Source organism: Fusarium redolens (genome assembly GCF_020744475.1).
Source record: "Fusarium redolens strain MPI-CAGE-AT-0023 chromosome Unknown BKA55scaffold_4, whole genome shotgun sequence".
Taxonomy (NCBI): Eukaryota; Fungi; Ascomycota; class Sordariomycetes; order Hypocreales; family Nectriaceae; genus Fusarium; species Fusarium redolens.
This window is the reverse complement of record NW_025763667.1, coordinates 806384-821459: the sequence shown is the minus strand read 5'-3', so window position 1 is coordinate 821459 and position 15076 is coordinate 806384. Positions and strand designations below refer to the sequence as shown.

The 15076-nt window shown below is 46.4% G+C and overlaps 6 protein-coding genes and 2 non-coding genes across 8 annotated transcripts; 2 read left to right on the top strand and 6 right to left on the bottom strand.

The window, feature by feature from the left end:
• Positions 1-80: 80 nt before the first annotated feature.
• Positions 81-163, bottom strand: BKA55DRAFT_t71. The gene has a single exon. It is a non-coding gene; the product is annotated as a tRNA-Lys (tRNA).
• Positions 164-1195: 1032 nt separating this feature from the next.
• BKA55DRAFT_504984 (cytochrome P450) lies at positions 1196-2901 on the top strand (the record flags this gene model as incomplete). Its single annotated transcript, XM_046187151.1, has 3 exons — positions 1196-1441; positions 1488-1872; positions 1922-2901. The coding sequence occupies 3 exons, from the start codon at positions 1196-1198 to the stop codon at positions 2899-2901; spliced, it is 1611 nt and encodes a 536-aa protein (XP_046052818.1).
• A 367-nt stretch (positions 2902-3268) lies between these two features.
• BKA55DRAFT_535948 (uncharacterized protein) lies at positions 3269-3732 on the bottom strand (the record flags this gene model as incomplete). Its single annotated transcript, XM_046189759.1, has 3 exons — positions 3269-3329; positions 3416-3445; positions 3491-3732. The coding sequence occupies 3 exons, from the start codon at positions 3730-3732 to the stop codon at positions 3269-3271; spliced, it is 333 nt and encodes a 110-aa protein (XP_046052817.1).
• Positions 3733-8104: 4372 nt separating this feature from the next.
• BKA55DRAFT_722112 (uncharacterized protein) lies at positions 8105-8496 on the bottom strand (the record flags this gene model as incomplete). The annotated part of the gene is made up of 2 exons (XM_046201028.1): positions 8105-8433; positions 8484-8496. 2 exons carry the CDS (start codon positions 8494-8496, stop codon positions 8105-8107), a joined length of 342 nt encoding a protein of 113 aa, XP_046052816.1.
• Positions 8497-9018: 522 nt separating this feature from the next.
• Positions 9019-10632, bottom strand: BKA55DRAFT_591179 (uncharacterized protein; the record flags this gene model as incomplete). Its single annotated transcript, XM_046195202.1, has 1 exon — positions 9019-10632. The coding sequence occupies one exon, from the start codon at positions 10630-10632 to the stop codon at positions 9019-9021; it is 1614 nt and encodes a 537-aa protein (XP_046052815.1).
• Positions 10633-11951: 1319 nt separating this feature from the next.
• Positions 11952-12051, top strand: BKA55DRAFT_t87. Its single transcript has one exon. It is a non-coding gene; the product is annotated as a tRNA-Leu (tRNA).
• Positions 12052-12081: 30 nt separating this feature from the next.
• Positions 12082-13738, bottom strand: BKA55DRAFT_560003 (Alpha/beta hydrolase family-domain-containing protein). Its single transcript, XM_046192053.1, has 4 exons — positions 13375-13738; positions 13188-13326; positions 13030-13138; positions 12082-12974 (listed from the first exon to the last, which is right to left on the bottom strand). Exons 1-4 carry the CDS (start codon positions 13654-13656, stop codon positions 12176-12178), a joined length of 1329 nt encoding a protein of 442 aa, XP_046052814.1. The 5' UTR covers positions 13657-13738; the 3' UTR covers positions 12082-12175.
• Positions 13739-14227: 489 nt separating this feature from the next.
• Positions 14228-14581, bottom strand: BKA55DRAFT_535944 (uncharacterized protein; the record flags this gene model as incomplete). Its single annotated transcript, XM_046189758.1, has 1 exon — positions 14228-14581. One exon carries the CDS (start codon positions 14579-14581, stop codon positions 14228-14230), a length of 354 nt encoding a protein of 117 aa, XP_046052813.1.
• Positions 14582-15076: the final 495 nt, after the last annotated feature.

The window sequence follows — 15076 nt, the reverse complement described above, 5'->3', positions numbered from 1 at the left end:
TTCTGACTCACTCTCTACAATACAAAGTCTACGCACAGAACATCATGAAGAATCAGCAAAAAAATTGTTTTTATAGGAATAGCCCGATGCGGGGGTCGAACCCGCAACCTTGAGATCGCGTACTCATAAGAGTCTCACGCTCTACCGATTGAGCTAACCGGGCTCAATCTTGTTTGTTGAAGATGATGCAGGTATCACGATTCATGGCCGTGGGGGGGACAGCTTAGTGCTGGAGAGGAAATTTTTATGCGGTGGTGGAGGGAGATGGGCGCGTGGAGGCAGAGGGGTTAATAAATTCAGTGGGTTTTCAGGGACACCCTGGCCTTATGGGATGTGGAGATGGAGCTACCCTGGATCGTGAAATGAGGCTCTTGGGAGATGGAAACTGAGGTTATGAGCTTGGTACGTCTGTGTATAAGTGTTTTGTTTATAAGATGTACCATTGTACTTGTTTCTGTAATCTCTGTGGCTTCTTAATCATCTCGCCCTGTTCTACCAGACAGTATATTGTCCCACTTTGTTGTTTGTGTGATAAGTCACGTACAAACCTCCAGCCAACCGACTTGTGAAGCGTTGCTGGTAAAACGCAGCGATGTTCATACTCGTTTACAAAAGGTGTGGCACCTGAAATTCTGCTCGCGGCATTCACTGGTTCGAGCATCCAGGCACCCTCGAATCAGGCGTGAGCAAGTGCTTACAATGGATCTTTGGGTCGACAGGCCGAATAAGTTCCTGTCAGACTACAAGATGGCGTCTCCCAAACTTCGAAGGAGGGACGGGATGTGACCACGCAGACACAACAAGCAATTCAATAGGCCTGTAGAAGATGTTACTTTAACTCATGATAATTGAGTTAGTTTTGTGATGATATAGTCTGGATTTATGATCACCTTCTCTGGAATCTCTTGGGTCGTTGACCTAACCGCCAAGTTCTTGTCATCATACCTTAGCCGTCAGCACTACCGCGTAGTAAAACCACTATCTACAAATCTACAAGGATCTTCACTCATAACCGTGCCTCTTCAGCGCATTCCTTCAGTCTTTAATCAGGCAACGGACTCCTCGCAACGGAATCCCGTGCCGCGCTTAGGCGCTTATGCACAGCTGTCACCTGCACCAGTGGCATGCGATGGATTAAATACAGTAGGCCCCTCGCTGCAGCTTGAGTGTTGGGCCGTTCTTCATTTCTCTCAAGATGTCGTCCCGTGCTGAGTTGGGCCTGTTGGCTCGTCTTCCCAGCGTGACGAGTCCGCTGGGAATTGCCTCAATTGTTGTCATTGGGGTTATCGCGATTTATGTGACTGAGAAGCTTATTAGTGTTCCTTATCCACCGGATATCCCGCTTATAAGAGAACCAAAGGGCGCTCGTCGCTTTAGTCTTCGTACACGATGGGCATATCTCACAGATTGTCAAGCACTCTTTTACGAAGCATACCATGAAGTACACCCTTCCTCCCCTCTCAATGACCACCACTAACAAAGCACAGTACCTAAAGAAAGGCAAACCCGTCGTTATTCCAGGCTTCGGCGTCAGAAAAGAAGTCTACTTACCACAAAGCCAAATGAAAGGCGTCCTCAACCAACCTGAAGAAGTTCTAGATATGGAGCAAGCGTTCGCTGAAGTCGATCAAGTTCGATGGTCTCTTGGGCACGATAAATACGTGGTTGATCCTTGGCAGGGACTTGTTGTCAAGTATGATCTTAATCGTGCGATTGAGATTATTGCGAATAACATGAAGGACGAGCTTCATGAGGTTTTTGATGAGCAGTTTGGTACTGATACGGAGAATTGGAAGAGAATTGATCTTACCAAGACTGTCAAGATGATCGTTGCTCAGGCTGCCAGTCGCTTCACCGTTGGACTTCCACTCTGTAAGTCAACCATCACATCAATTGCTTTGGACCATTTCTGATTAATTAGGTCGAAATAAGGAATACCTGCAGCTTGCGCTCGAGACTAACGATCTCTTCATTATGAATGCCGGTCTCACAGGCGGTCTCCCCCGTATCCTACAGCCCATAACAGGAATACTCTTCGGCCAAATCGTCAAGACAAAAGTAAACAAGATGAAGAAATGGATAATCCCTCTCCTCAAACAGCGCTTCGACATGATCAACAACCACCCCGACGAACCTCAACCGCAAGACCAAGTCCAAATGATGATCAACTACGCTCTTCGCCAACGCCAGCATGAAGTCAACGACATGGAGACATTAGCTCGTCGCGTCGTCGCTCAGAACTTTGGATCAATTCATAACACGCAGATTCAAGTTGTCAATTTGTTTTTGAACGTGTTGGGCTCTGATGCGGAGTATAATACGATTGCTACTCTGCGCGATGAGATGGATCGTATTCTTGGGGCTGATGATTCTGTTAATTGGACCAAGAGCGGTATTCAAGCTATGACGCGCGCTGATAGTGTTGCGAGAGAGTCAATTCGTCTATGTTCTTTCGGCGGACGCGCTTTGTTTCGTAAAGTCATGATTGATGACTTCAAGACAGAAGATGGGCACCACGTTCCCAAGGGTTCAATCATCTCATTCATGGGCCACCCTGCACAAACCGACAACGAATTTTACGAAGACGGTCTTCAATATGATCCATTTCGGTTCTCGAGGGTTCGCGAAACAGCAGCTAACCGCGACGAAAAGTCACCGCCTGTTACATTTGTCACCACGTCGCCCGAGTTCTTGACCTTTGGACATGGGAAGCATGCATGCCCGGGACGGTTCCTCATTGACTTTGAGATGAAGATGATCTTGGCTTATGCGTTGAGGAATTATGATATTATATTTGCGGATGAGTATGAGGGAAAGAGACCGCCGAATTATTGGATTGCTGAGGCGAATATTCCGCCGAGTGGTGTGCAGATCATGGTCAAGAGAAGGGAGAGGAAGTAGACGTTTACTGCATAGTTCTATGAAGATCAAGAGAAGAGGAGTACCCTTACCTAATGTGCCTTATCAATACTTCTAGCGAGCTTTACAATAATTGTCACCGGTGAGGGTACAAAAGCTGGCTACCAGTGACTAGACAGGTGGGAAAAAGTAGTTCTTCGGCCTGGACCAGTAGATACAGCACAATGATTACGTTCACTGGCTCCACGGCGCTGGATGGATTGGACAGGCCTACTGCGCTCAGGATATAAGATAATTGAAGAACAAAGCATGGGGTCTGTATTCAAGAATGAGATATTTCATTCGATACTGCTAGATATTTAAACCGTCAAGTTTCAGTTACTGCAGCCACTGACACGGTTGATAGTCGTCATGCAACCATCTCCCCAATGCTTAGTGCCGCAAATTCGGCAACCTGACCGTCTGATGTCCTGATAGTCATACCAAATTTGATTACCCGTGCGAGCACAGGTAGATCTTCCTTGGATGAAGATACCGCAGTAGCCTTGGCATGTACCTGTCTGCGGTCTCCCGCTCCTGATAGCGGCTGTTAGGTCTACATAGTCCTGTTGTTTGATCAGAGTCGACTTACCCAGGTGCGCCATAGTTAACAGCGTTGTTACGAATCAGCCTGTTGTTGACGGCGTCATCGCAATCTTTGACGGTAATCGCCCCGCAAAGTCCGCTTCCATTGCAATCGTACGTATCACGAGCCTCGAGCTTGTTCCCCGAAACGAGAGAAACGCCTTGGGACGAGTCAATGCCGTCCGCGGGAGCAGCTAGGCATGTGCTCTGAGCGAGAAGAATGGATGAAGTGATAATGTTGAAACGCATCTTTATAGGTTACAGTCTGAGATTTGAGATACTGCTATGAGTGAGGTAGTCAGAAAGGTAGCATGAACGGGAAATGTCTAAGCTTTTATAGATATTCGCCTCGCTTTATATTTGCAAAGTCGTATTATGGAGTTCACAACGTTGTCTAGAAGCAATGGCTAGACGAGATTCGTCCAAAACCCTAGGGGGACGAGGCAAGTCAGGTAGAACCTCTACATGGTTTCGTATCGGCAGTGTAAAACTAGCTCGGGACCGAAGGTAAAAAGTCACCGAGTTCCGTCGGCAGAAAGCCAGAAACCAGCCTTGATAGAGCGACTGATTCAGCAATGACACTATATATCAGGAAAAGGCAGCAATTACGGAGAATCTATTCTGGGTCTGTATCGCTTAAACATTTAATATTTTGCAGACGTATAATTAGACGTGTAGTCACTGTAGAGGTGAGAATTTCATACATCGCTGGTCTGGAGACAAGAACATCGTTTAACAGTTCAGCTAGAACTCCTTGGTTGAGTATGCTCTGCGGTGTAAAAACAAGGTTACATCCTGGCTCATTGTAGGACAGCTAATGCAAATATCTCGTATAATTCCCGGGCTGCATACCATCCACAACCCCTCTTTCGGCATAACCCCTCTTTCGGCAAGCAAAATAAAAAAGCCACCACCAAAAATCAACAACTTCACTTACACAGAACTTGACCGAATTGATAGAAATCCGTGAAATTTTTCGTTTCATAAATCATAAATAGGGTTTATCTATTGTACTCTGGTTTTTTTCGCCACCCGCCGCGACCGCCTGGGTGGTTGGTGGGGTATGTTTTCCTCTCTGACTTCGATGACAGAACCAGCCTCCGATTCTGACTCTTGCTCGCTTGAAGAGACAAATTCCACCCCAACAGGCATATAACGAGTCGCCCCTTCTGGTATGCACTCTTTACTAGCTAGAGTCTCTCCAAGAGTCATAAAACGTTTGTTAGGATTCGGCACCGCCTTCCTCTTCTTCCCTCTTTTCAGCCGAGCCAATTCTTCCTCTAGGCTGGCAATCCTCTGCGTATGCGCCGCTACTGTCTGCTGTTGAGCTTCAAAGCCCTTGGCTATCACGTTATACCGTCTCCGCGTCTTTGGTGTTTTGTTCAACCCAAGGTCACGAATTTGACGGCTCGTCTGTGGCGTATCGTCCGAGCCAAGATAAGGCCTGGGTTCAGGAGTCACTCTTGGGTTGCCGTTTGGCCCATCTTGTTGGATTTCAGGGTGCCGTAACGCTTTCGCACGTGAAATTGGCCAGTTCCCAGTGACCCTCCAGCCAGACAGTATGTTCTTCTTGGTCATTCCAACTCGGCGAGCCTTGGCGTAGGCCCTGATGAAATTGACCTTGTCCATTGGAGCGGAATCAGTCAACGAAGCGAACTTTTCCAACTCTCGTCGATATGCAGCCTTCGACGCATTAAATACTCCATTGTCCAGTGGCTGGAGTCCATGAGAGCAGTGTGCTGGTAGATAGCAGCAATAAACGTTGTTCAAAAAGCACGTGGCCATCCATTCATCCTTCCATCACTCAGCACTGATCTTGAGGTGGGGAAAATAGTGAACATACTGTTGCATGGCTTCCATGACCATCTAAAATGATCAGTCTCGCATCAGAGTCGTCGGCAGGCGTAGTCTGGGGCAGATAAACTCTTTCAAGCCATTCAATGCCTATGTGGTCATCAGTCCACCCGTTGGGCGATGTTATATAATACCAGTCTGCTATCTGCTTGAACTCATCAAGAAACCACTGTTTCTGGAGTTGTTTCCCCTTGAATATTATGCCAGGAACTAAAGCGCGGCCGTCAGCGGTGATAGCTTCGATGAATGAAGTCCAATTCCGAGTTTGTGGTCCCTTGAGAAACGCCTTGCGCTTCGGGTCCGCGCTTCCAACGACCAGGCTATCTAGACCTGAACCCAGAGGGTTAGTCGGCCAAAACTCAAGCATTGACAGGGAATAGAGGTGAATGCTTGCCGAAACCAGTCATAATACCCCCCTCATCAACGTTGACGGTGTTTTCAGGCTTGATCCAACCATATTGGCCCTCCCTGATATCAAAGTACCAATGAACCGCTCTAGGTGTGAAAGAGTCGAACCTCTTGGCTTCTTGACGTCTGCCCATCTTGGTCTTTAGGTCTGCACGGCGATTGATAAACTTGTTCACCCAGTTGCGTCCTAAGTCGGGATGTTCGCCCTGCTGTCTCAGCAGGCCCATGACGCAAGCGCGGATCTGACTGTGGGACGGAGCATAGCCCAAAGACTCCTGACGGAGTATCCAGAAAGCGAGCCTATCCTCTTGGCTCTTGGACAAGCGTCGATAAGGGTGGACCTGCTCTTTCACGGCCCCGCGGCCGTTAAGTCTGTCGATTAGAGTGCTCCGAGGCACTCCCCGTCTCTGAGCGGCTTGAGGAGGTGAAAAACCATTATCAGTAACATCCAATATGGCCTCTGCCATATCTTCCTCTGTGTATTTCCATCGAAGTCTTGACCTAGGCATTTTCATATGTTGTCGCAGATAAAGGCCAAAAAACACAGAAAAGAGCGGTGAAGAACTTGATGATCGAATTAACACTATTTCCATATCACGGTATGCATACATCGCGTACCCCGCACAGCCTTAGAGGGCTACAATCGTTAACTCCAATCATTTCTATAATCAGCAAAGGCATTGTCCTCCAAGTAGCTATTTATTTTGGCCAATATTTGTGTAAGTGAAGTTGATGAGTTTTGGTGAAGCTTTTTTTATTTTGCTTGCCGAAAGAGGGGTTATGCCGAAAGAGGGGTTGTGGATGGTATATACGGCCTACGGTTCCTGTGTGATATATGGCGGCGGGATTAAAAGGTTTCTAAAAAGGGTCGGACTTGGCAAAGCTACCTTCAGCGGGGAAGCGGTTGTTTAGGAGACCGGTTTTCCTAGGATTGCAAACCACATGTGAGACATGAGGTCGCCTCTCAGTGGAGAGGACGGCGCCAACGGTACATACATATTAGTAGAACGTCGTGGTATGCAGATAATCCTCCATAGTTCTCATGATTATTCTTCTAACCGCTGCGGCGGATAAACGACAGAAAGAATCTAGGAGACTGCGTAATAGTACTTGCTGTTTGGTACAATAAGAAAGCCCGACTCCAGGACATTTGCGCAGCAGAAACTCCAATACCAAAGTGACGATGGATGGCCCGGCCTCCGAAACCTGTGCCCAACCACATAGCGTCATGAGCAAAGCCTCATGGTTCAATGAACCACTCGCAAGAAAGCGGTAGGCTTATTGCTCCGGATCTCTTTCAGCTGCGGCATATACATACGGGCTAAAATGTCGTTTTGGACCTGCCTGCAGGCTGCATTACGTCAAATTGCGGGATATAAAGCCGGCCGTGTATTGGATGAGACTATGTGATTTGTTCCAAGAACAGAAAATGATGTGGTGGAACTCAATGCGCGTGACTACCCCTATTCTATCCTGATCCTTATTTGTCCAGAAAGTGCAGCATCTTGTATGATCCGCGAGGAGTGGTCGGACAGCAAATGAAACTTGGAAAATCTATCAGATACCTACTTCCTCTAATAACTCGGAAAACGAATGTGCATGTTCCCATTGGCATGTAGAAATACCCAACGCCCCTCAACAGATGGACAAATCAGCATCCTAGTTCCCGAATACTCGGAAGAATTATCTGCCTAATTACTTAGACATTCACGCTCTAAGCCCTCCCCTCCTTTGGCTGAGCCCGCTCCCGAGCTGCTTCACGAGCTCTTTCACTTGGGCGTTCAAGACTTGGGTTCGTGTAGAAGCAACAATTTGAGACCGCTAGCGACCAAGAGAACTTTCTGTGCGGGCATGCCACAAGTCGACATACCATTCTCGGAGCGTAGGCCACGATAGGAGGGAGAGGAAGTAGACGTTAACTGCAGAGTTCTATAAAGATTAGAGGGAGACGGCAGTTTTCAAGCCGCCGTGACTGTTACTCAATGTGTTTTTATCACGCATCGAACCTTGAGGAGCCCATGCCCAATCTTGTTGCTCGCGGATGAGGACTGCACAGAGAACGGGGGCATGCACCCCAGGGCCACCAATCTAGGCTAACGACTTCGACAGAAGTAATTAAAGAGTCACTTTGAAGGACTGAAGCGATAGTCTCTCGACGTGTCAGTTTCTCTTTAACAGCAACAAACTCTAATATGATTAAAGCAAATGTTCTTGTGGCATTAATAATGCTTCTAGAATCTGGATCAGAAATGTTCCCATGTGCACCAAAAGAGGCACGTCCTTTCTGCTTGAAACCCTATGCCATCGCCAGTCGTTAAGAGACCATTCCATGATGATTTTCCTGAATACTGTATCCATATCACTCATCCTCCTCATGGGAGAACTGGTGCGCATCCTCCGATTCCTCTTCCTTGATGTCCATTTCTTCTCCGTCATCACTACCCTCACGCTTGGGCTCCCGCTTGGTTGGCATATCATCGTCGCTGTAGTCAAACGTAAAGACATCTTCATCTTCGTCCTCACTAGGCACCGCTTGATCGACGGCCTCGTTGTTGTCGCCGTTTTGCTTATTGGATTTGTTTCCAGCAGGCTTCTTTCGAGGTTGGACACTCCCAAAGGAAACCTTTCGCTTTGAAGCGACCCTTCTCCCTTTAACTTCCTTGGTAGCCTCAATACCGAATCTGGGATCTGCGCCATGGGGACTATGATATGGGCGTTTTAAACAAAAGGAGAGTTACTATTTTGGTACATGGGAAATTATCTTCGGGAACCAGTCTACAAAAGTTTTCGGTACAATAAATACCGCAAAGATATTTGCTTTAAATACATCGCTTTTTTATTCAAATGACGGAGCGAGCAAGTTATTGAAGAGACTGACTTGTTGCTCAACATATTGATACAAAAGGGAAAAAAGTTTTGGAGCCAAATAAATCTCATGACTGTTACAATTCATTGTTACAAACCCAAATATGAGGAGAGACATGACCGGAGACGATTGGAGGTGTCCAGGAGTGACATGTCACTGAGAGACCTTACGAGATAGATCATTTTGAGAAACAAGAAAAAATGTCTTTTCATCAAAGAAATGGATATATATGTTATTGCAACCTCTTTCATCATCTGAGGTGCCGCTGCCATGTATCATCAATCATCCCATGCCCTTCAAAAGTTCAAATAACTCCATTCATCAAACTCCAACACCAGACCAAGCAAAACCCATCCCATACCCCCCCGAAAAAGTAATATTCATCGAAAAAAAAAAAAAAAAACTCATTATTGCAAATCCCTCATCCAAGGAGTCCCAAGACGAATAACATTGCGAGGCTGTCGTCTTCTCAAATAAGACATAGCCGTCTCCTTAGAACGGTACAGGCTCTGATCAACCTGATTCCCATACTGATGAGGATTCACATGATCCCTTTCTTCACCAGTATAGCTCCCAAGACCCCTATCAGCAACCCGGCTCAAGAGAGCACTGATGCGATCAGAAGCAACAGTGTCGACTCTATCAGAGACAACCAAGAGAAAGTCCAGCGAGCCCCGAATAATTGAAGTGCGTTCATTTGCCTCTCGGTAACAAGCCGCTTTTGCAAGACGGCGTTGTATTTCCAAGTCTTGTGATGCAAATGGTGAATTTAGATCATCAAGTTCTGCATCCTCATTGGGAGTGTCTCTGGCCTCCTGAATGTTTATTCTCATTTTGAGGAGGGGGCATCGTGCCCTATTGAATCTGAGGTTGCACTTAGACTTTGGCTTTGGCTTGGGCTTAGACTTCTCACTGTTGGCTGTCTCGTCTAGGTTGAAAGTGACATTGTTGCTTTTTTGGGGCTTGGGTGCAGAGACAGCTTGAATAGGACTTTCTTCCTCAGTGGCGTCAAGGAGAGTAGAAGCAGCTGGCTTGAGGCAAGACTTTTCTGGCAAGAGAGTGGCGTGCTTGGGTTGTTTGACTGGTATCTGAGGCTTGGGTTTGCTGCCACTTTTCAAAGCGCGCGCGCAGCAAAAAATGCGACCCATAATAGTGGCCTTTTCTCCCTTGACAAACTCAATGTCTTTGGCAGAAACTTGCTCAGCGGGAGAAGACACCACAGCCTCTTTAGCCTCAGGAACAGCCTCATCTTCAATGTTGCAAAGAACAGAAGATTGAGGTTGGACTGTTGGCTTGGTGACAGAGACAACACCAGACTTGACATTCTTGACGTCTAGAGAATCCATGACTGAACGGGGAGTTACTCGCCCGACAGCCTGACGTGCCAGTCTGGCTACGTCTTTGTTCTCAGAGGAGATGTCTCTGACAGTGAAAGCATTGTCATCACCTTCAGACCAAGAGTTTTCGTCAGAAGATTTCTTCTCCTCTCCATTCTGGGTCATGCCAGATGCATCCTCTGACTTGTTGGCCACAGTGCTGAGTCTTGAGATCAAATGTTCAGGCTCAACACCGGCGGTCGAATACTCTCCTGTCCAGCAAAGCTTAGACTTGCTCGCATTGGGAGTACCAGGATCAGAGTATTCGCCTGTCCAACCAGATTTAGACATGCTGAAAGTGGGAGTACCAGGATCAGAATATTCTCCTGTCCAGCCAGATTTAGACGACGATTTGTTTTGAAGAGAGACGACATCATTGTTCTCAGCTGGAGTGTTGGGAGGAGGAACAGATCCAAAAGAAATGCCCAAAATGGTGTTGCCTCCAGCTAAAGCATCAGACTCTCCTTGATTAGACGATGGAGTAGAAGTGTGGCTTGAAGATACCGAAGTGAACACAGAAGGTGTGATAGAAGTTTGTGTGTTTTGTCGAGAAGATGATGCCAGTCTGGGAGGTAAAAGAGAGCTGGCGTCAAAATCCTCGGCAACCTCATGTGGGTCGCTGTTGAAAATAGGTGTGTTAGACATTGTGACGGGATGTAAAACACAGAGCTGTAAAGTATGATGAGGTGATGAAGAGTAGTAAGAGAGTGAGGATGACAAGTAGTATGATAGAGAGATAAATAAAGAGAAAGAAGAGTGAAGAAGCTGATGATCCAAGACTTGAATAAGCAGTGCGCACGGTCTGAAAGACAGCAGCAAGTTGAAACTGAAAGTGAAGAGTGAAAGAAGTGCTTGCTTGCAGTGTGCTTGGAAAATCTGGAAGATGAAGAGGAAAGATTTCCGCGACGCGGAATGGTAGGAAGAGCATGAATTTATAGACGAAGGGAATTTGAGTTCATTTCGTTAGGCCCATAGCCCTGGCCGAAGTGATGGTATGTATCCAAAAAAGTTAGAGGGGGCTGTCAGTAGCAGAGTGTTTGAGTTCGTGAACAGGTTACTACGTGTCAACTCAAGAAAGAGCGCGGATAGGTCACGCATTATTGGAGAAGTTCATGTTGAAAAGCTTCTTATTTGATACGTGCATCCTTAAGTCCATGCTAAAGTATAGGCTATCAGGGAAAAGAAGAAAGAAAAGCCACCATGAGCCAATATCATTTGGACGGGCAGGATTCAAAAGAGGCAACAGAGCTGCTTGACCTCAATCTACGATAGAAGAGAAAAAGGGAACCTCGGGGATGTGGAAGAGTCTATGGTCTTATACTACTCTATTCTCATGATCACGAGGGTCATGATGCCCTCATGTTGAGAGTTCTGGTACTCTGGCCTGTGTAAGCTTTCACATGATACAGAAGTCACGGCAATGAGTCACTGGCAACGCAATGTTGAAGTATTTAAGGGTAAAAACAAATAGAGAGACCCAGTTAAGGCGCGTGATTGTCAGTGTTGGGAAGATAGCGTTTCCCCTCATGTTTATAGGTTATGGAGGTGAACAAAGTTATGAGGTGAAGACGGGCAATTTCTGCATACAGAGCGTGCTTCACAAGAAAGAGACAGCTTAGAAATCGAATCGTTAAGAATATGAGAGAGACAATTGTTTGGTTGAGAGGAGAGAATAAGTTACTTTCTTATACTATAGTCATGATTGGTCAGTGCCTGAAGGATAATTGACGGGGTATAATTTGATAGGACAAACCTCTCCTTGACTACACAACCCCTCTTTACCCAGACCAAACTCAGATGTTAGGAGATTTGAATTCCTCTTCACTCCACACCAAAGAAACGTGAGCAGAAACCCTGACGTGGCAAATGCGTGATCGTTCTGAGCTTGTGAAATCTTCAACTTACAGGTTAAGCACGCTGCGGCTATAAGCTCCAATTGGCTGCTTGATTAGCATCCAATTACCGGTGAGATGGCCGAGTTGGTTATGGCGCCAGGTTAAGGTTAACCTTAACACCAATTTCCTGGTGGAGCAATCCTCCTGGGTTCGAGTCCCAGTCTCATCAAGTTCTTCTTTTTGCATTTTATCCCCTTTTGCATCATAAATCACATCCATTCTATTTTTGCTCTATCAAAAGTCTATTGACTTGTACAGTTGCCAGACTTGCAGATCACGTGACGCGGGGAATCTCACTTCTTTAAGTAGACATCGCCGAGCTTAACCTTTTTCTCCCACTGCTTATCAATCGTGATTTGCTGTCGTCTTGACATGCTTCCACGGTATTTCTTGAAAGATTCTTGCTGATCACGCCATCGTGTCATTTCTTTCCCAACGAATGACGAGATGGCACCTGCGCACTCAGAAACCTTCTCCATCGGTATCAAATGGCCACAGTCAAGAATCTCCTCCTGAACTTTACCAACAGCTGAGCCTCCACTGCCCCCAACTCCAGTCCCTGTTGTGCTCATTTTCTCTCGTCGTCGTTCCGGTGATGAGAACTCTGAGTGCTTTCCGAAGACGAATAGCGTGCTTGGTCGAACCTCAGGCAAGTGGCGAAAGATCTTTGGTGGCTCTGGACGATGGAAGGGATACCCAGGACAGTTTAGGTTCTGCTCTGGATCTTGATCGTTGAATGATTCCCAATCTCTTGTTAGGTAATTTGGTCTGACGAAGCTGAAAAGCTCTTGATGCTTTGAAGTCGTAAGCGTAACTCGCTCATCTGAAGTTGAGCCCTCTTCTCTCGTATGAAGCTCAGTTGGGATATCTCGAAGTCCATGCTCAATCCAAAGGTCGAGAACACGAGGATCCCAAGACTGGAAGAATTTACTCTGCTTGAACCTTGCAGCAGCATCTTCTCTTGATGGCCAGATATCCCGTCTCTTTGTAGAAAGACCGGCTAGGGAAATGCTTGGGTTTGGTATTTGGATTATCGGGTCAATAAGTACTAACGAGTCTAGGAGCCGAGGGTGCCAGAGTGCCAATTGTGCCCTTTCTTCAGTTAGAGGATTCTTCAAGTGTCTCGGTGTCTGTGATGGTCACTCACAGCTGAGTTCCACCCATACTATGACCAATACCAACGATAGGATGAGGGATGTCTCGTTGATTTTGGTTGATAAGATTCATTAGGTCTCTTGCGTGGTCAAACCAACTGACTGTGAGGTGTTAATACTAACGCTGACTTACGATAAGAATTATACTCACGGTCATTGCCGAGTATGTTTTCGTTAATAACCCCTGATTGACCTTGATTCCAAACATCTGCGATCCAGATCGATCGTATCCGAACATTCTTTCGCTTTGCTTGGTCGTAAAGCTCATCCCACAGTGGCTCGTAGAGTTCCTAACGAGTTAGCTAGGCTTATCAAGTTGGGTATCCAAGCTTTGTTACCTTCGGAAACCCATTTGCATGAGCACCGATGATAGTCACATCACCGGCTTGAGGGATTGGGTTATCCTTGGGAATGTATTGCTTCACTGCAAGCTTTGGTATGCCTTCATCGCCATTAGCAGTTTCAGCGAGATATTCTCTTGAATGACTGCAATCAACAGTGTGCTCAACTACCCGATAATTTGACGGTGTTGATAGATATCTGGCTTGGCTTGTTCGCAAGATATGTCGACTGACATGCGCCGTCCCAAAGGAGGAACGTGGTATGAGCCTAGACCACATCAAGTTATTGATGAAGGGACAATAGTCTGATAAGTCAAGAGCGCTTAGAGAGTTAAAGTCAACTTTAATACAACAAACTAATAGTTGATGAAAGACAATGGTTCTCTTACATAGTCCAGTAAAGATAAGATAAGCTATACCAAACAGGGTAATGAGCTAACGCCGACCTCGGTAGCTCGGTTATGATCTACGCCCTTCCTGTCAAACCAAAGATCTACAGACTTAAGCCGATGCTACCATACATGTTGCGAGCTTGGGTTGGGATTGGCCCGCACTGCAAGCAACAAATATAAACCCGGGCACAGTTCGGTCAACTCGTAGGGTCTATCGTCAAACTCATACTGGTTTGCTGGCGAGAGGTAAAGGTGATTGCGGCCTTGTTGTTCTTCACGATTCACCTGGCATATAATTATACCTCGTCCTTGATTCTGAATTACTCAATCTCATATATCAAGTCATGACTACTCAGAGAGTCCCTTAACTAGATGAAACTACTTTCATCTCGTGTAACCGATATAATTTGCTCTTGATGAGGAACAGAGAGCCCTGAGTATCTGTTTCGGCACACATTTCAAATCAGAGCCGCAATCGCTGCAGCAGTCGCCCAGATGACCTGTAGAAAGTCCCCTTTACAATCTAGACCAGCCAAGTAACGCTGAAAAGCCACGCTGCTGATAGTCGATGCGACAAAACATGTTGCAACTTTGCGTGACAGTCCTTGCTGTAGAATCGCGGCCCCAACGATAACATCGAAGATGGGGATCATGCGGGACAGAGTTGAGCCATCATCGGGACTTCGGTCATTTTGATACTGATAGAAGGATGCAGTTGACGTTACACCGTGGCTAAATCGTGAGGCGCTGCCGTAAAAGAGGAGTAGTGCGAGAGATATGGGAAGGTACTTTTTGAGCAGGGCGATAGACATTTTGGCCGTAGTTATGCTTGGTTAGGCACTTCGAAAGATTGACAGGACACAAAATAAGACAAATATTGGACAAGATTGAACGCAAGAGTTGCCAGCCTTGATACAAGATCTCCTATGGGGAGTAGTATTGCTTAGGGCTGAGTCAGACGAGTTGCGAATAACTGCAAGGATGAACTCCACACGGAATGCGACGTTATCGCGATACGATCAATCTTCACGATAATTACTAATCAAGTTGTAACATCATCAACTTATTCACTGAACAAGAGAATTGACATGACAGTGCTTCATGTGAATGCCAAGCCACGTCAAAGTGCACGCATATCAAACTAAAGTGGCTTTCCCTTATATCCAATGAAAAAACTCGTATTTCTTATCACCGGAAATAACTCAAAGCCCGTATTGTGAAACATCGCAGCCCGCGGGCATTTCAGATCCATAGACTTTTTTCATACACACGTCATCCCGTTCCTTCCGAGGCATCCTCGAGTCCAT